The 19,829-nt window shown below is 42.0% G+C and overlaps 1 protein-coding gene across 3 annotated transcripts in view; it reads left to right on the top strand.

Annotated features, from left to right (window-relative positions):
• PIBF1 (progesterone immunomodulatory binding factor 1) overlaps positions 1 to 19,829 on the top strand; it is a 198,878-nt gene that overhangs the window by 17,523 nt on the left and 161,526 nt on the right. For all 3 annotated transcript variants that reach the window (XM_075061550.1, XM_075061551.1, XM_075061552.1), the window contains 3 exons: positions 112 to 245; positions 2,883 to 2,991; positions 11,429 to 11,610. In XM_075061550.1, coding sequence (XP_074917651.1) covers positions 112 to 245; positions 2,883 to 2,991; positions 11,429 to 11,610 — 425 coding nt within the window. The remainder of the gene's footprint in view (positions 1 to 111; positions 246 to 2,882; positions 2,992 to 11,428; positions 11,611 to 19,829) is intronic.

Below are 19,829 nucleotides of genomic sequence, written 5' to 3'. Positions count from 1 at the left end.
TAGACTACACATAATGCAATAAGTCTTTGTTTTTATTCTCACAGTTACCACATCATTAAGTCAAGAAAATATCAATGGAGCTTTGATTATTTTACTTATTTTTACTTATAGAGCTATGAAGATGAGCGAAGAAGTCGTTCAGAGCTAGAAGTTAGATGTCAACGTTTGACACTGGAACTAGCAGATACCAAACAGATGATTCAGCAAGGTGACTACAGGCAGGAGAACTATGATAAAGTAAAACGGTCAGTGCATCTCCAGAGTACTATGCTCAGTGATATTAATAGAAAATTATGTCAATATTTTTGTTAATCAAGGTGATAGCCCTTAATGTGAACTCCATTCTGTTTTTTTGACTGATGCCTACTCACAAATATTTGTGGATAAATTATTTCTCAACTTGATAAGTAAATTGTTCAGCTTATGGTGATGTCTGATTCTGCAAGAAGCACTGAACAACATTTTCAAACCTGGTTGCCTGAAGCTAGGTGCCTGAAGTTGAAGTGGCCTGATTTTTTCAGAAGTGCTAAGCAACCCATTCCCAGTGACGAAAAGAGCTGCAGATGCTGAATGTTTTGGAAAGTTAGACTGCTTAAACAGAAACGGTCTGTTTGTTCAAGTGTTCTGACTTTTCCAAAATATTCAGCATGTGCAGCTCTTGTCATCTTCATTGGGATCTGGGGTTGCCTGGCCCTCCTGTAAAAATCAGTCTGCTTCTACTTAGGTACCTAAATATGATTTTTTTAGAAGCCTAGCTTTAGGCAGCTGGGTTAGAAAATTTTGGCCCATGATTCTTTTCTATTTATTGAAGAACATGATAGAACCCTCCCTAATTTCCTTTAATCCATATAGTTAGTGTTGCATAGCATACTGGGTTCGTTTTATTTGCATTTTAGCTAAACAAATATTAATATTAGTTTAATAAAATATAGCTGTGTCCCAAAATGCTTCACAGAGTTAAGTAGTAAAGGGCTTTGTACTCCCCTTCATGCTACGAGAGGGAGAGATGCCCACAGAGCAATGCAAAGGGGCAGGCCTGGGGATCCACAGATTTGGAAACGGAGTTCCTCTGTGGGTTCTGGTGTGAGCACAGATTTAAAAGCTTCATTGTGAAGGGATTCCTTACCTCAGGAAGCTATTTTTTTCCCTTATTTCTAAAATGTAACTACTGGTGTTTGTTTATTTTATGCTGTGTGTGCCTATCCTGTAAATTAACAATTGCAAAATAAAGCAAAAAACATGTATTTCAGCCCAGCCCACAGATGAGCGTTGCTGTGTCCAGAAGGTTAATAAATCTGGCCTCTGGCAGATCGCTGGGGGCTTAAGTTCCAACACTGAGGACTCGTACAGAAAAAACAACTTGCCATCAACTCCCACTTTTGTCTTGTTTACATTGAGCAAGATCAGGCACCTCTGCTAATCTTAAGTGTGGCAATATGTCATTGAGAGAGTTGATCTCTCCGATAGCCAGGTCTTGAACCATTTGTGGCTTAAAAGTTAAAAATAAGCAGTTTGCATTATACCTGAAAGTTCATTGGAAACCAATATATATCATGGATCACTGATCTAATGTGCTTCCAATATGCAACTCCATTTAATAAGCAAGTCACATCATTTTTCACTAGCTTCAGCTTCTGAAAAATTTTAAGTGTTGATCTATGTTTATTATAGCAATCTAATCTCAAGGTGACAAAGGTGTAAATAATTGTGGCAAAGTTTCAGTTATCTTGCTAAGTGCAGATGGCAAAAAAAGCACTCTTGGGCCTGGGTATTGCCCGGGAATCCAGGAGTAGCACATGATCTGTCTGTGTGTCCACACTGAACATCAGTTTTACAAAGTGGTCACACTCCCTCAGAGTTTTGCCAAGTCTTCTGGCTCCTTACCCTATTTGCCAACATTATGTCAGTCTTGTTTGGGTTACATTACAGTTGGCTAGTTTTCATCCCAGCCCCAAGCTGGCACTGAATAACTTGTTCCACTGCTCTGATTGGGTCAGATAGTATAGAGATGTAGACCTGGAGAATCATAGGCATGCTGAATGTGTTATAACCCACTAACTTTCCCAACAATATCATACATATGTTGAACAAGAGGATGATCTAGCTCGGGGATCGGCAACCTTTGGCACGCAGCAAATCCCTTGGCCCGCACCACTTCCTACAGCCCCCATTGGCCTGGAGTGGCGAACTGCGGCCAGTAGGAGCCGTGATTGGCCAACCTGTGGACACGGCAGGTAAACAAACCAACTCGGCCTGCCAGGGTGCTTACCCTGGTGAGCTGTGTGCCAGAGGTTGCTGATCCCTGATATAGCTCCATGTACCACTTTAGAAGAGAGAATCTTCAGAACAGAGGAACAATTATTCATAACAATCCTTTGGGTTCTCTCATAAAGATGGGGATGATGTCACTCAAGCATTTTCATTCACTCCTGCAACTGTGTGCGAAAGAGTCAACCAAATGTCGTGGTCAGTGTTATCAAAGTCTTTTGACAGATTTAAAGAATAGGCATAGACACTTCATCATTGTCCATTGTTAAAAGGAGACAATAATATGGCCTAAAGTTAAATTTGAGAAATACAAAAGCAAAGCGAGAAGAGAAATCTAGTGTAGACTGACTTGATGTGTTTTCAGATGAGAAATATGAAAACAGTTGAGAGTTGAATAGTAATAAGGTGAAATGGCACAAGAAAGCAGTTCCAGATAACAGGAAATGAGGAAGTGAAGGACTTGCACTAATAGTGGCTACATTGAATGAAGGGAAAGAGACGCCAATGTTAGATGAACACAGAAGATGGGTGAAATTAAAGAGATACATGAGGTTTGAGGACTTATTTTCATTTCACTGAATGAATTTCATCATAATCTGGTTTTGTTTTAATAGTGAACGAGATGCATTTGAACATGAATTGTCAGAGCTCAGAAGAAAATATGAAATATTAGAAGTGTCGCACAAAGCACAAGCCAGAGAAAGAAATGACTTATCTAAAGAGGTAAACTTGTATTTCTTGGAGTGATTGTCTGCATGGATTCTACTTCTGGTGTGTGAGTAGGATAATTTTTAAAAGCAGTGTTCATTGGGCCCACACCTGCACACTACGTACCTTTATGCTCTCCCACCTGAGGACATAAAGGGTGAAGTGAGCCCAAACGCTCCTCGTTCCTACCTGTTACAGCCAATGAGAGTGAAAGGGAACCCTGTGCAGTGTCCATTTAATCAGTGAAATTTTCCTTAGCCTTGTGTATATTATTTAGTATAGCTATCATTGCTAGTATTGTTAATATAGGTTTTCCTTTTTTATTCTCCTGGCAAATAGATAAAGATATAATTAAGTTTCAGTTAGCCTAGAAATCCCACCCACCCCTTTGTATAGAGGATGCTAGCATTATAGTAGAAGCCATATCACTGGGGTTTAAGACATGTTCTTCATATGATTCTGTGATGTCTGTTAATGACAGACACTCACAGTACTTGCTCTATCTTGGAGAAGGACATGTCCTTGAGCAATGTTCTATCTCGTTCATTCTCCGGATATGCTCAGAGTGAGGAAGGTGTGTCTGGAAATATTTCTACTGTGGCAATCAGTGCAAGCATCCTCTTATACTGAGCAGAGCCATGATTTCACTACTAGCTCCCAAGCCATGTTCACTCAGAGGCCTTGTTTGGACCATTATATTGGCATCAATGTCTGGTTGGGACAGAAAGGAGCACAGTTCCAAAGATGAGCCCAGATTCAGGTCACCATCCCTGGCACATGACAGATTGAGACCGAAGGATCACCATCTTCCAAGTCAGTACATACAATACCCTCTGAATAAGTGGAGCATGGTAACCTGGGTACCTCAAAACTTGTCACAGAATGAATCTGTGAAAATAGCCACAGCACTTTCCATTCGGTACTGACTACCTTTGTGATACCCGCTACCTTGGCACTATCTGTCTTTTCACCTAAGCTATTCACTGTGACTTGGTAGAGATCCCAATAACATAGTCACCTTTCTTGGAAAGAGTAAGGCTGGTGATAGCCAAACCACCAACTTCAGAATCAACTCAGAGGAGGTGGACTTTTCCTCCATTGCTATATCCAAAGATATCACTCCAAAGAGGCTTGCCCTGTGTATTAATGACGGTCTACTGGAGCCTACAAAAGACTGTCTTCCAAAACCCTCCATTCATCTTGGCCACATCAGAAAAAGAACTACGGAGATATCAGATCTCTGCTAAGGGATTTGACTGTTAATTTTTATTTGCATCTGACACGGGTTTCTTTTGTAGTGGCAGCAGTTCAGGAAAGATCAAAACATGGAGGACCTCATAAATTCACACTGAGAGAAAAACACCCAAAGAAATTGGATCTCTTTAGCTAGTGAATACACTATCAGGTCTTCCTTTCTTAATATCATTTCTTGTCTCAATTTAAGAACACCAGAAGGAGATTCCTTCTGCCATGACAGATTTATAGTTTTTCTGCAAATCGCTACAGGCGATGCAGGATGCATTTAAAACTGCATTGTACGCAGTGGCTATTGCAGTAGTCATGAGGTTAAATAAAATGAATATATGGAGATATATCTATCTCATAGAACTGGAAGGGACCCTGAAAGGTCATTGCGTCCAGCCCCCATGCCTTCACTAGCAGGACCAAGTACTGATTTTGCCCCAGATCCCTAAGTGGCCCCCTCAAGGATTGAACTCTCAACCCTGGGTTTAGCAGGCCAATGAGCTATCCCTCCCCCTTTTAAAGTAAGGTTAACTCTTACGCATGTTTTGTATTTTCAAACAAGCACTTTTTTGCTTTCTCCCAGGTTGCACCTGAGTGCTTGAAAGCATTTCTCTGCAAACACTCACAAGGCCTTTTGGTTGTTCTCCTTCAAAGCCCTCTTCAAATGTTGTCCTTTGCTGGTATGTCTGCAAAAAACTAGACAACAATTAGGCTGCTTGTGTACTTAAACCTCTGTCAATCATGCTGACCAATATTATCTCTTTGTTTCCTTGTACTCCTCCATCTTTCTGTATCCATCTGTTTGTTTCTTGGCCCCACCTGTGCCATAATTAATTAGCTGGGATTTAGAGACACAGAAAACAAACAAACTCTTTTGGAAGGCTCTGAACTAGGGTCTGCAGGAAGCCAGGTACTCCAGAGGAATCAGCCTGGTGTCGAATGGGCTATACCAGAGCAGGAAAAAGACTCAAAGATATCTCAGAAAGTGGCTGAGAAACAGGGTCCAGAGGGAGGGCTGAAGAGAAGCCTATGAAGGATGGAAGAATCTTTGTTGGCTGAGACTTTTAATTGTTCTCTTGTTACTCCCAGAAATAATTAGGTTGTTTCTGACTTGGCTAGAGGACCAACTATATGTACAGAACTAGTCTGTATGTGGAAAGCCAAGGTGATCCACCTCAGGGAAGAAAACTGAAGCAAGGAGCATCAGTGGGGCCACTCTTGAACAGAAAGGGGCACTAAGAGACAGCCATATCCTATGACAAACATGTTCAAATTGAGGGACTGTGTTCCCCTCAGGAAGCCTGTCTCCATATAAAGGTTCAAGAGCTCAGAGCCATCTCTCTGGCATACAAAGTGAGTCTGCCTCTTCTTCAGGGATCCACAATACAAGTGCTGACAGACGACAATACTCCTGTGCATTATGTCAATGTGCAAGGAGAAGGAAGGCCATCCCCACTTAGTCAAGAAGCCATATCACTGTGGAATTGTACATTCTGAACTAAATGGTACTGGTGGCTCTGTACCTTCCTTGCCTTTAGATCACCTTGGCAGATCAATTCAGTAGGCAATTCTCCAACAACCACAAGTGGTCTGTCAAAGTCTCAATCCTACAGACATCTTTTGCAAGTGGGGATGTCTTGGAATAGATATGCTTGTCAAAGACCAGAACAAACATCAGACTTTATGTTCCAGAGAGGATTCAAGACTATGTTCCCTATCAGCTGACAGGGTCGATTGATTTAAATCAGTCTGATTTTAATCTTGTTTTAGAGCAGCAAGCCTGGAACCTTTGTTTTAAATATTAATTTCAGTCATGTGCATTTGTACTTTTTCATTATTTTCCCAGAGAAAGGTTGATTCTCACCACTTGGTAACTGTGCGAATCAACATATGTTTAAACTAAATATAGCCTTTACATAAAATTTGAGTGTTTCCTTTTGCTAACCAGGAGGATACACTATATCTTTATATATTTATTTGAGCAATTATATAGCATAACTTTTCGGTAGGTGTTTAATTTTTTGCTTACAGTTGGTGTCAAGCTGTATTTGAGTGAAATTTGATTAAAAATGCACAAAAACATTATTTTAAACTTTGTTAATAAATAAAACTACCTTATGTGCTGGTTACATAGGAAAAAAGTTCATCTATACATGTTGTGCATTTAAAACTAATTTATTAAACAAAGAAGTATTATCTATAGCAGTGGTCTCCAATCTTTTTAAGCACAAGGTCACTTTTTGAATCTACCCCGCCCTATTCACTCCATCCCTCCTCCCTCCGTCGCTCGCTCTCACTCAGCCTCACACGCTTTCACTGGGCTTGGGCAGGGAGTTGGAGTGTGAGCTCTGGGCTGGGGTTGAGGGGTTTGGAGTGTGGAAGGGGTCTGAGTCTGGGCAAGGGTTTGGGATGCAGGAGTGTGTGCAAGCTCTGGAAGGGAGTTTAGGTGCAGGAGGGGGCTCAGGGCAGGGAATTGGGGTGCTGGTGGAGGTTTGGGGTGCTGGCTCTGAGAGGGAGCTAAGGGCTGGGGCAGGGGGTTGGGGTGCAGCAGGGGTACAGGCTCCCACTGGGCAGTGTTTACCTTGGGTGGAGGTGTAGCAGGGTAAAGGCAGGTTCCCTGCCTGCCCCGGTCCCGCACTGCTCCTGGAAGCTGTGGGCATGTCCCTGTGGCCTCTTCGGGGGTGTGGGGGGGGGGGTAACGTGGCTCCATGGCTGCCCCTGCAGCTTCCATTGGCCGCAGTTCCCCATTCCCGGGCAATGGGAGCTGCGGGGGCAGTGCCTACTGGCAGGAGCAGCGCATGGAGACCTTCATCCCTCTCCCTCCCCCCATTCAGGGATGTGCTGGCTGCTTCCGGGAGCGAGGCCAGGGCAGGCAGGGAGCCTGCCTTAGCCCTGCTGCGCCGTTGGACTTTTAGCAGCCGGAGACTGTGATCGACTAGCAGAGGCTCTGCGATTGACTGATAAATTGCGATCTACCGGTTGGTGACCACTGATCTATAGTCAGTGAACTGAACTCATTGTTTTTGATCACCGTGTCCTTCAAGATTTTAGAACTAGAAGATCTTGCACCTAGTTTTTGTTTAGCTATTTGGTAGACGAAAATAAGCTTCACTGCTTTTTCAATTCCTGGTTTCTTAACTTTGAGCAGATCTCGTTGAATAAACTGTAAAGAAGAAAATATCATCTCTGCAGCTACAAAAGAGGCTTCTGTTGTCCAAAGCTGGTTTAGCACTTCAGTAATCTCAGGTTCCAGTTACTTAGCCAGTAACTTCCACCAGTTCAGTGACTTTGACTTTTTTTAAAATTTGGCAGCAAACATGTACTGCTTAATATTTTTTGTGTTTTAATTTAAATTATTTTAATAGATTATAAGAAGTGTAGACTTCAATGTCAAATGTAATTTAATAGATTTATTTTAAAAATAAAAACTGTAATACATTTAAATTTAAGAAGTCAATAAATCTAATTTTTTTAAATCACCATTTGTTGACAGATGAGCCAACTCTACGGAGGTTATGAAGCAAGCTTAATTTATTTGCTGCTGGCTAAATTGCTTTATTAAAAGTGATTAGTATAGTTGAAATGCAAGTAGGGAAGCATATGAAATGAGGAATATTATTCAGGTAGGCTTAGCAAGAGGCAACATAAAATTTAGGATGAGGACTTGACCCAAGGTTAGGAGATTTAGAAAAATGCAGCTTGTGACAAACAACCTAATCTTAAAGAAGTAAAAAGTTAGAGTAGCAGTTTTGGTGGGAAACTTAGGGGTACATGTATCCATGGAGCTAAGTGCTTTGATGTATCTAAAGTATTGGGAAAGGGGTGAATGTTAATGACTTATGCCAACCTTGGAAGTTTAATAATGGTTAGCTGGATTACCGAACAAGGTTCTCTGGAATACCACACACACACAGGAGAGCTGAAATCTCATTAAATATGGTCCTGGACATATGTGGGTAGAATGGGAAAAGGGTATATAAAGAAGTTGTGTACCCAACCCTAGTGGGCATGTTAGGCTTGACAGGACATGTAAACTGGTGTGTCACATCCCACTTTTTGTGTATCCCACTGGCTACCTTTATCTGTGTTTTCAGTGGTCTCTGGAAGTTTGTGAGTATAACAACTTTAGGGACTTTGATGTTGTATGTGTGTATCTTTTGTGGAACTACCTTAGTTTTTTCAATAATTTGGGTTTTTAATAGTCTTTTTGTCCTTATGGATATGATTTACCAATTTCATTTATTAAAGATATGCTGAACAAAGGATCTGTTTGTGGTATGTGCAGTTTGCACCCTCAAATTAATCCAGGCTGCATATTTTTATCCTCCCTGTCAGATGCCGTTTTCATCCTGTGGACAGTTGGAACTGATGTATGCCTTTCCAACAGTTCCCATGATATTAAGGGTACTGAAGAAAGTGAAGCAAGACACAGAACTGATCATTCTGATAGCCCTAGCATGGGCCAGGCAGTTCTGGTATTTGCTCCTCACAGCCACTTCCCCAATCACTTTACCTGTTCTGCCTGATGTATTCTCACAGAACAATGGTAGGATCCTACACTTGAATCCAGCATCCTTACTTCTGACAGCTGGGATACTGGCTACATGATGTCCACTGAAAGAAGATGAACAAAGCAAGAAACCTTTAGACAGACTTATTTTCAGCATTACGTGGAAGAGGCTTTCTCTCTGATTATTTTGGCATCAGCTTTCTCCCTTTATGTCACCCATTTCAGCAATGTTGAACTGTTTGCTAGCTCTGAAACAATCTGGGTTTTCCATTGACTCCATAAGGGTTCAAGTAGCAGCAATATCTGTATACCACCATCTTACCCAGGTCTGTACTGTAGTTTTGAACCCTAAAGTGGCAAGATTCCTGAAGAGCCTTTTTCTTCCAGTGTGGGAGCCCACTCGTAGGACCTCACTATTAGTATTAGCAGGACTGATGGCTTCCCCCTTTGAGCCCTTAGCAGCCTTACCTATTTTATCCCTTTTCTTCTTATCTATGAAAACTGCTGTTACATCAGCTTGAAGTGTAGAACAGATTCTGACACTTATACCGTGTTTAAGGAGAATAGAGTCACACTTGGACCTTATCTCAAGTTCCTGCCCAAAGTTTTTCCAGTGTTTCATACTAACCAATCCAGTCACCTCCCTGTTTTCTTTCTCAAGCCTCATTGCAAGCCGGGGAAGCTACACTTCACACACTTTATTATATGGACACGGTCTCTTTACTTGAAACAGAATCATTCAGGAACACATCCAGACTTTTTGTGGCCTTTACTGATAGAGTTAAAGTGCAACCTGTATCCTCTCAGAGGTTACCAAATCGGACCTCCACCTATATGAGAACATGTTATGAGTTTGGCAGGTTAGAGCCACCTCATCAGAGTTTATTCCATTAAAGCGCAGGCTGCCTCTGCTGCCTGTTTTAGAATGTCCCTATACCAGAAAATTTGTAGACCCACTATGTGAAACTTGAGCCACATGTTTACATGACGCTGTTCTTTAATAGAGGTTTCCAGGATGCCTGTTTTATTTGTGCTGTCTTGCAGTCATTGTTTAAGTAGGATTCCTGTTACTGACCTTCAAGCAAAAACAAACAACTGTGTGTTTAGTCACCCAGGGTAGAATCTGGGTGGACAATTACTTGAAGGAATAATGTTTATTCAGGGCTGGCACCAGCTCAGCAAGCAGGTGCTTGGGGCGGCCAAGAGGAAGGGGCAGCACGTTGGGCTCTTTGTCGGCAATTTGGCGCTGGGTCCTTCGGTCCCTCTCAGAGGGAAGGACCTGCCGCCGAAGAAGAAAGCAGCATGGTGGAGCTGCCGCCAGTCACACTAGTGGCTTGTTTTTTGTCTTTTTTCCCCTTCTTCTGCCGCTTGGAGCAGCAAAAACCCTGGAGCTGGCCCTGTGTTTATGTACCCTACAGGAACTGTGATTCTTAAAGATGTGTTTTCCATACATTCCACAACCGGCTCTCCTTGCTGTCTACTATGGAGTTGTTCTCCCCTGGAATTCTGTGTTGACTGAGGAATGGTTTGGTCCAGCTTTGCACTATGTGGCCTAAGGTGGGGAAGGTAGCATGTGAGGGCACTTAGGGAGCAGGTACGGTCCCCAGCAGACTCTGCTGACTAAAAGAATCTGATCTTGCTTGTGTAGGGTGCATGTACATCAAAAGTGGAATCCATGGGGAAAGCACATTTTGAAGAATCAGTTACTGTAGGATGAGTAATCACTCTTATTTTCATGTTTTCTATCCCAAATATTAATTTGTGAAATAACAAAGGCCAAAAACTTGTTCTTGTTTTGCTCATCAGATTGGGCACGTGGTTTTCATTGCTGTGTTTTCACTTAGGTGCATCAACATGGATCAAGGCCCCATTGTGCTAGGTCTTTTACCGATACATAGTAGAAGATGCTTCCTGATCAGAAGAACTTAGTCTAAAGTGTTTACACATACTTTGTGTTAAGATGGCAAAGCTTTGAAATGAGAGCTTAAAAAAAATAGGCACCTGATAAAGAACAAGAATAAAGTGCCTAGGGTCAGTGGGAAGGGTTCACCTATTTAAGATGCAGTTCGACTCTGAAAAATTACTATATAAAAATTGCTTCTTGCTGAGAAAAACCTATTCTTTGTGGTGTTCAGAAATGTATCTGCTTAGTGATTACAATAACGTTTTTCTACTTTTTATTCCCGTTTGTACTGCAGAAAGACATGAATTCCTTCTTGTGCATCATCCAAATAAAATTGTTTTACTGAATTTCACTTAAATCTGTACAATCTCATTGCAGGCATTGTGGTTGCATAGATGGAATGAGGGCACAATTTGACCTGAAGACTCTAACTGTTTATGATGCAATGAAGTAAAAGAATTCAGGTTGATTTTTCAGATCTCAGGTTGAGCTTCCAGGGTTGGTGGTTAGGTTACAAATGAAAGCAAATCTGAGCAGGAAATTGAGCCACCATAAATGTGAAACACCCAGTTCCATTTTTAGAGTCCCTTCTTAAAGTAGAATTGCGTTTCAAGTTTGAAAGTCCATATTAAGCTTAAATGTGAAATTAGTGTTTTAAATTTGGGCAAATTTAAAAGGGAAAAAGTAATATTTACTTTTTATAATGGAAATATATGTATATATGATTAAATCTAAAAAATAACTTGAAATTCAAGACAAAAAGTCTGTTATATCAGTCTTATTTTTCTTTATAGCTGGCAACTTTACAGCAGTCTGTTAATTTGCTGCAAAAGGATAAAGATTACCTTAATCGTCAGAACATGGAGCTCAGTGTTCGCTGTGCCCATGAAGAAGATCGCCTTGAGAGACTTCAGATTCAGTTGGAGGATGCTAAAAAAGCTAGAGAGGAAATGTATGAAAAATATGTCACATCCAGGTAAGTTCTTATATTTGTCTATCTTTGTGAAGCAGACAAATGAAATGAATTTTCCTCTGAAATAATTTGTTAAATGAATTCCAATATAATAAATGTGTATGGTCAGTTTCAGAGGAATTTGTCCGGATCTGCGTGCTGAAATCAGAATTTAATTTAGTATCTTCATTTTCCATTGTAATACATTAGAAAAAATGTTTTAAAAATTAAGATCAAGACAAACCTGTAGACATAACCCTTCCCTGTGGATTTCTTTATGGCAACTATTCTCTTATCTGGATTTACTCTGAAAATGCCAGTTAATGCAAAAATAAATTGGGCATGTAAATTGGTACCATCCTGCCCAAATGACTTCAGTATGAAAGACATAGTTTTATTTGAAGCTTTTTTTTTTTTAACTGTTTATTTAGGAAGTACTAACAAATTTGTAAATTGATGCCAAGTAAATATCAAAACCAAACAATAAACATTATAACAGTGAGCTTTTGTTTAGAGGTACCACACAGTAGTAGTCATCAGATCTCTCTATTTAACATGGTGTTACTAAATGACAGAGCAAGCATCATGACAATATCCATGACACACAATTTCTAGGGATTTATGGGAAATTGTGAGAAATCTTAGATCAGACATTTAATAGATCAGGCATTTCTAGCAAATGTTAATAGTCAAAAAGATTAGACAGGTATGTTGGTTTTTGCTGGTGAATGTACATCGAGTATTGAGTACATGGTAACCAAATTTATGAGTATGTATTTGTCCTCTGTTTGTGGATCTGTAACTGGTACCTTTAATTTTAGTATTGAAAAGTGTAACTTGTCCTACTACTTCCAAAATTTGGGTTTAAAAACTAACCTTTTGAGTTTTAAGAGCATAAAACCAAAAAGAGTAAGAAAAATTGCCTAACTCTTAGTATAAGTTGCTTAAAATGACCAAATTTTAGAGCTGAGATGAGGTGAGCTGGTAGACTTTGTGCAGTTGCATACTCGATTCTTTCTTTCTCTATGCTTGCTTGTAAGCAGTAATGCCTATTTGCTTTTATATGCACAAAACTCAAGGAATGTAAATAAAGGAAAAGACCATTCTTTCATAGTAGAAATGTGACTTAAATAAGTGGCTGTGAAACAGAAACAGTTTTGAAAATGTACATAAAATTAATTTAGGGTCAAATTATACCCTTTGACACCTCAGAAAGAAGCTGGGACGCGGAGGTGGGCACTCCAGAAAAGTTGCAGTTACCTTGAAATGCTCCCTGTAGGTGGGACAGCTTTGAGGGTGAATGTGGCCCTCCTAAATCTGCAGATCCAGGGGACGGCAATCTATGCTCCTCTTCCCTCTTTTGAACTGACAGTGTGACTCCTGTAAAATATATACAACTGGTAGGCTATGAGCGTCTCTACAAAATCCCCATCACAGAAGTGGAGACAGGCATGGATCTTGAGCTGCTACTGGTTTAGGCAGTAGCAATTTATGTGCAGACATCCACTACCTAGGGAAAGGAGAATGACTCTTCTCCTTCCATACATCAAAACTTAACAGACTTCCAACCCTGCAGAACTTCAGACAATGCCACGGAGCTGGCATTATGCCCTCTTCTATGCATCATCTATCTTCCTCCTCCTTTTCAGAATCCAGAGTTCTGCTGCCTTCAGCTTTGAAAAATAGAGTATAGACCTTTAATATTTAGAGTATTTTGGCAGATTAGTCTTTGTTCAGTAACAGTAACCCTATTTTTGTAACTAATGGAACTGTCCATTATAAATATACATACAAAACAATCAGCCAAAATAACCCCTCCTATTTTTTTTTTTTAGTTTTTAATTAGGTCTTTAACATTCTGCAACCTAAGATTTTCCCACTGAAATGTACTCCCTTTGAGATCTATGAATGAGAAGTGTTATGTAAATGACATGTTTTGTTGTTTGTATCCTAAATATTTCTGAAAGTCCTGAAGACTATTTTAAAAACTGATAAAAACATATCAGGCACCACTTATGCAGAGTGAAACATGTTAACTTAATATCTCATCTAAATTTCAGAAGTAAGCAAAAGAGGACATAGTATAGAACTGTAATTTGTGGATTAACTAATATCTGTGTTTCATATTGATGTTTGAGTGACCTAGCTCCTGAGGGTAACCGTAAGAAATAAGCTGCTTTTACAGTCATACCACAGTGCTAGGTTGTTTTGAATGCTTATCACTTTTAAGTCTGCACAGGTATATTAAAAGTTCAAATAAAAAATCCTCCTTAGATTGACTGGATAATCTCCATACATATCATGCTGTACTATGTACATCACCTGCCCAAACATGTTTTTTTTAATCAGGGTTGCAACCATACATATATTGGGTATCCCAGCACCTAGATTCTAAAGACAATAATTTTCAAAAGCAGTCAGCATCTACAGTTCTTCAGGTGTTTACCCTTGGTGCACTCAAACTCAGAATCTTTTTGCCAGCAGTGTTAGTTGGGGCTGCACTTGTGCACAGAGCACCCACGTGCCCCATTTTCTGAGGACATAAAGGGCTGACTGGGGCCAGCCATCTTTTTGTTCCTTTCTAATATCTGTATCTGTGATATGAAACTGCAAGTAACATCTCTATCTCTTACACACTTGCGTATCTACAACAAAGGTTATTGTATATAGTTGTTCTTTAGTGTAGTTTTAGTAGTTAGTGTAGGTTTATTGTGTTTCCACTAGGGTATTTTTTTTTCTAGGCGTTTTTTTGTTTGTTTGATTGTTTTTTCGTTACCTGGTACCAGGCCTCAGCGCCTTATGGCTGAGCAAAAATCTCCAGGATTTAAATATTGAGGCTACTGTGCTCCTTGGTGGTGATCATTCTGGTTGTTTATTTTGCTTTGGTGAGTGGTGTATACTGGAGAAATGTTTTGTTTTTCATTTATTTTCTCAATGGACACAATGCAAGAGAGGTTACCTGGAACTTTTTTTCTTCTGGACAAAGTCCTGAGACTTGGTTCTGATTAGGAGAGACAAGACACATCCAGATCTGTGCAGTCTTCCTCCAGAAGTGCCCCAGTGAGCACTAGCTTTGTGGCTGGTTCCCAGTCTTCTGCTTTCCCAAAGCACTCCTCATGCTCTCATGTTCATGCTCTCAAGTCCTCATCATCAGCTGATGGGACATCGCTCTTCTAATGAGCACAAGGAGAGGTCACAGTCTGAGGAACCTAGTAAAAAGAATGGGCAGAGGTTGCTTCACTTTATCTCAGCTTATGCTAACACAGAGCCTGGCACCCGAAAAAATTCATGTCTCCATACTTTGGTACCTACTAAAAAGTAGCATCATGCTGTCTCCAGTGCTTACTCTGCTGTACTACCTTCAGGACCCTACCTTCAGGCTTCAGCTCAACGTTGGGACTCTCTGTACCAGTACCTACTCTATCGATAGAAACATCATCAGCGCCAACTATTCCAGTGCCAACTATTACTCATGGTTTTGAGACTTACTGTACTGGGAGACCTAATGGTATCCACCCTCCCTGAGTCACTGATTTTATGTTCTGTAGATACATCCAGTGGCACCAACCACCACCATATCCTCTGTATAGGTTACGTATTTGGTGCCAGCAAGGGATCTATTCAGATCATGCCCTGAGACTCCTGCCAAATCTGCTCCTCCACTGGAAGAGGAATATTCCTTTTCCTCATCGGCTTTAGACTATAGCAGGAAAGGGTCACCTCCTTATTGTATTAATTTAGGTGGAATATGCGGACTTTATGAGTTAAACATGACCCTGAACCTGTCCAACATTAAATGGTTTTTAAAAAGGTTGGGGATTTGTGTACAGAGACTTCAGCTTTCTTTGTATTTTGTCAAACACCCATTAAAAATCATTTTAATAGAAGGGTTATGGATACAAAGGGAAAAAGGAAAAATTTAAAGCATTTGAAATGTCAAGTATTAAGTAATGCTTTCATGTTGGCCATATCTCAATGTTCCCCTTCCCTTTGGTGGAAAAGAGTTTTAGAAGGAAAAAATTCCTTGTTTGACAGTCTTTTAGATGGTATTAAAGCTGGTAATTGTCCTTTTGGGGAAAAGAGAAGTCAGATGAGATGGGCTGGAGCTGTCAATGCTGTGGTTAAAGTCTGATCCCGTTTCCTAGAAGGCAAGAAATGCAAATACACACAAAGGCGGAGAGAAAAGAACAGCAAAGACAGAGGGAAAAATGCAGCTTCTGTCTCAGGTGTTGACTTTCACTTGCAGTTTCACTTTTGGAACAACACAGACACAGCACATCGTTTTATCAGCCACTCTGAGACCTGGCAAACTTGTACCAGCATTGGACTGTTTAAGGCATTTCATTTAGCAGCCTTTCTAGTCAGAGGCTTACAGCGTTGTTGTGAAACATACATAAGCTAGATTCTTATTGGGCAGAAGGAAAAAGGAGAGGGATAGGAAAGAGAAAAAAATAAGGTGGGAAAGGAAAAGGACACATGAGGGAGGGGGACAGGGACAAAAATCTTACCGGTTATGTCTAAATCCGAATCACCACCTGAAATGTATTAATGTCAGCTGGTCCCTCTCTCTGTTCTGATCTGGTCAGGACATCATTCAAGATCGGGAAAACAAGGCACAATAGTGTTAGCTTGGGTGCCAGGAGACGATGGAGGTGGCAACCATGATAGTGAAGCTGGCTCCTTTCCCTTCTTTCAGTCAGCAATTGTTGCGCTCAATTCCATCCTTCCGTATTTCCCACTTCCCCAAGTCTCTTTTTATTAAAGGACCACAAAAGGGAATGATGGGTGACATAGCCCATCCTGTCCTTATTTTTTCACCAATTAGACCTAATTTCCAGCATGCCAATTCTGGTTAATTTGATTTCTGGTCCCACACTTCTCTTGTTTACCAGGCATCATCTTAATGCAGACTTTGAGATATATCAATAGACCTTTTTGTTTGGACTAGTGTCATAAACAGATAGCTAAGGGTTAATGTCTATTTCACCTGCAAAGGGGTAACCAAACACCTGACCAGAGGACCAATCAGGAAACAAGATTTTTCAAATCTCAAGGGAGGGAACTTCTGGGTGTGTGTTTGATTGTCTCTCTGTTGCTCTTCGGGGCTCTGAGAGTGAACTGTCTCTCTCCAAGTTTCTATCTTCTTGTTTCCAAGTGTAAGTACAAAGGTACGAACAATTAGGTTTTTTATATGTTTTTGGTAGTTACATGTGCTGAGATTTGTGGAATTGTTCTAAATTGTATATCTTTTGGATAAGGGTGTTCATTCATTTTTCTATTTAAGCAATTGCCCTGTATTGTCACCTTGACAAGAGATCAGTTTTTTATGTCTTTCTTCTTTAATTTAGTATATAGCTTTCTTTTTAAACTTTGTTTGGATTTTCTTTGCTAGCTGAGGCAGGCGGGATGGAGAATCTCTGCCTCGTGCCTAGGTTATAGGTCTCTCTCAGGGAAAAGACTGGAGGTGGAAATTCTTTGTGTAGAGTCTGCTAAAGCTTTAACCTTTGCAGGGACTCTGAACGAGAGTGAAAGAACTGGATTCTCTTGTTTTGTTTCAAGGAAATTGACAATGGGTGATTCTTCAGGGTAACCCAGGGGGGGAGCTGGGAGGAGTTAAAAGAGGTAGAAGGGAAGTGGGTTATTTCCTTTGTTGTGGAGACTCAGGGATCCAAGTTTGGGGTCCCAGGGAAGGTTTTGGGAGACCAGAGTGAGGCAGGCACTGAAATTCCTGTCTGGTGGCAGCGATATCAGATCTAAGCTGGTAATTAAGCTTGGAGGTTTCATGCTAGCATCTTATGTTCTGAACTCTAAGGTTCAGATCTGAGTAGGAAAGTTATGACAACTAGTTCAGTCTTTGTCTCCCTTTTACACCTTTTTCCATCAGCATTTATTGTTGTAGGTTATTCTTCAAGTGATTGCACATGTCCATTCCACTTCAGGTGTGTGTGGACTCTGTGTACTGTCATTGGAGATTTTTCCCTTCTCAGTACTCATTAGGGCAGCGCGTGCGCCATCTTCTGCCTCACACTGCTATCTGGTGGTATAAAGGGCAGAGCTGTCCTGACCCCCTGCCAGTTCCTTCTTTATAGCCTGTGATGGTTGTTGGATCTGTCATCTTGCTATTGCAAGTTTTCCCTAGTTATATTCTGCATATAGTTGATACTCTTTTAACAACTTTAGTAGTTTTAAAAGTTAGAGACGTAGGTTTTCTTTTATAAGTGTTTTGAACACTTTGGTTTCCCATTGCTGGGTACTGGTACTGGTGCCGGGACGTGCTTGGTCACTGGGTTTCCAACCCAATCACTCCTGCAAAAAGCCGATACCAGTTCGTTTGTCTGAAGTACCTCAGAGAGATTCACATTCAGGATTGGTGCCAAATTTGCCAGGACTTTAAGCCCACAGTCAAGAATACAGGGCAACCAGGCTTATGTTTCTGCTGATGGAGACAGCTCTGTGTCCATCTGCGGAACCTGCCTGCTCAGAGCGGGTACTGCGTGCATCTGCATCAGAGAGAAGTGCTTCACCAGGTCTGGCTGAGCCTCAGGGCCGATTGCCCTTTCGTGTACCGAGGAAGAGGCATTGGAAAGTGAGGTCTAAGGACTCAGGATCTGGGAGGTTGAGAACCTCGGGCACCAAAGTCCAGCAAGCCTGCAGATGAAGATAGAGGGCACTAGAGTTTGAGGCTTTCTCCAAGGCACTCCTCCTCTCATGTGGGGCCGTTAACGCTGGTGCCAGCATCAACACTCTTGCAACCAGACTGAAGTGGCTACATCTAGTTGATTGCATCAGGATGCTATCCTGATGCCGCCAACCCTGGAGACTTATGTGGCAGCATGTGATCTGTTGAGCAAGTCTATGTTTTTCTCCAGGAGTCTTTTTGCCCAGTACTGATAGTTGACCCTTCCGGCCTCAGCAACAACATCAGCCTTACCCCCAACCCAGGCAGAGGCAAGACTTCGCCAGAGGGCGAAATAGAAATGGCCGGCGTAGACAGTCGGGCAACCAAGGAGGACAAAACCAGAGCTCCTCCAAGCCTTCCTCCTGCCCGAAACCTTCGTTTTGAAGGAGCACCTGAGGGCACTGTACCAGTTTCTCTCACAGATCCGTCCCTTCCCTTTTCCAACCGTCTTTCATTTTTCCTCCCTGCGTGGTCCTGGCTAAATCGGACCGCTGGGTCTTACGCATGTTGGAACTTGGATACCACTTGCAGTTTGTTTCATACCCGCCCTCCCGTCCCCCTCAATCATCCCTCTTCAGGGACTCCTCTCACGAGGAACTCCTCCTCCAGGAGGTGCAAACGCTTCTCGTCAAAGGAGCCATAGAGGAGGTTCCAGAAAGCGAGCGGGACAAGGGGTTTTATTCCCGCTATTTTCTGATCCCCAAAACCAAGGGAGGCCTCAGGCCTATCCTCGACCTGCGGGCGCTCAACAGATACCTGGTACAGTTGAAGTTCCGTATGGTATCCTTGGGGACCATTATCCCATCCCTGGATCCTGAAGACTGGTACGCTGCCCTCGACATGCAAGACGCCTACTTCCATATAGCCATCTTTCCACCCCACAGGAGGTTCCTTCGGTTCGTTGTAAACAACTGTCACTATCAATTCGCGGTCCTTCCGTTTGGCCTCTCTATGGCCCCCTGGGTGTTCACCAAGTGTATGGCTGTAGTCGTCGCCCACCTTCGCCACAGTCGCATACATGTATTTCCATACCTCGACGACTGGCTGATCCGGGGATCCTCAAGAGACACAAGTCCTCAGCCACGTCCACTTGGTCAAGCGACTTTTCGTGAGCCTAGGCCTAATGCTCAATGTCGAAAAGTCAACACTAATCCCCACTCAGAGGATAGAGTTTATTGGCGCCATTCTGGACTCCACCCTGGCCAGAGCCGTTCTTCCTCTATCGAGATTCCAAATCTTGACGGCCATCATACAACGACTGCAGGCAGCGCCCTTGACCTCAATACGCACTTGCCTGACTCTCTTGGGCCACATGGCGGCCTGCATGTTTGTCACGGGATACGTTCGGCTCCGCCTGAGGCCCCTCCAGTCCTGGCTCATTGCTCAGTACCGCCCGGCCAGGCGTTCTCTGGACAGGGTTGTCACCATTCCCCAGTACATTTTAGGCTCCCTGCAGTGGTGGCTGGATCAGTCCGTGGTGTGTGCGGGGCTCCCGTTCCATCCGCCCCAGCCCTCGGTGTCCCTGACAACAGATGCCTCAGACCTGGGATGGGGGGCCCACCTC

The sequence above is a fragment of the Chelonoidis abingdonii genome, chromosome 1 (assembly GCF_003597395.2).
Source record: "Chelonoidis abingdonii isolate Lonesome George chromosome 1, CheloAbing_2.0, whole genome shotgun sequence".
In the NCBI taxonomy this organism is placed as follows: Eukaryota; Metazoa; Chordata; order Testudines; family Testudinidae; genus Chelonoidis; species Chelonoidis abingdonii.
Note: the sequence above shows the minus strand (reverse complement) of the source record. Positions and strands in the feature narration are given on the sequence as shown.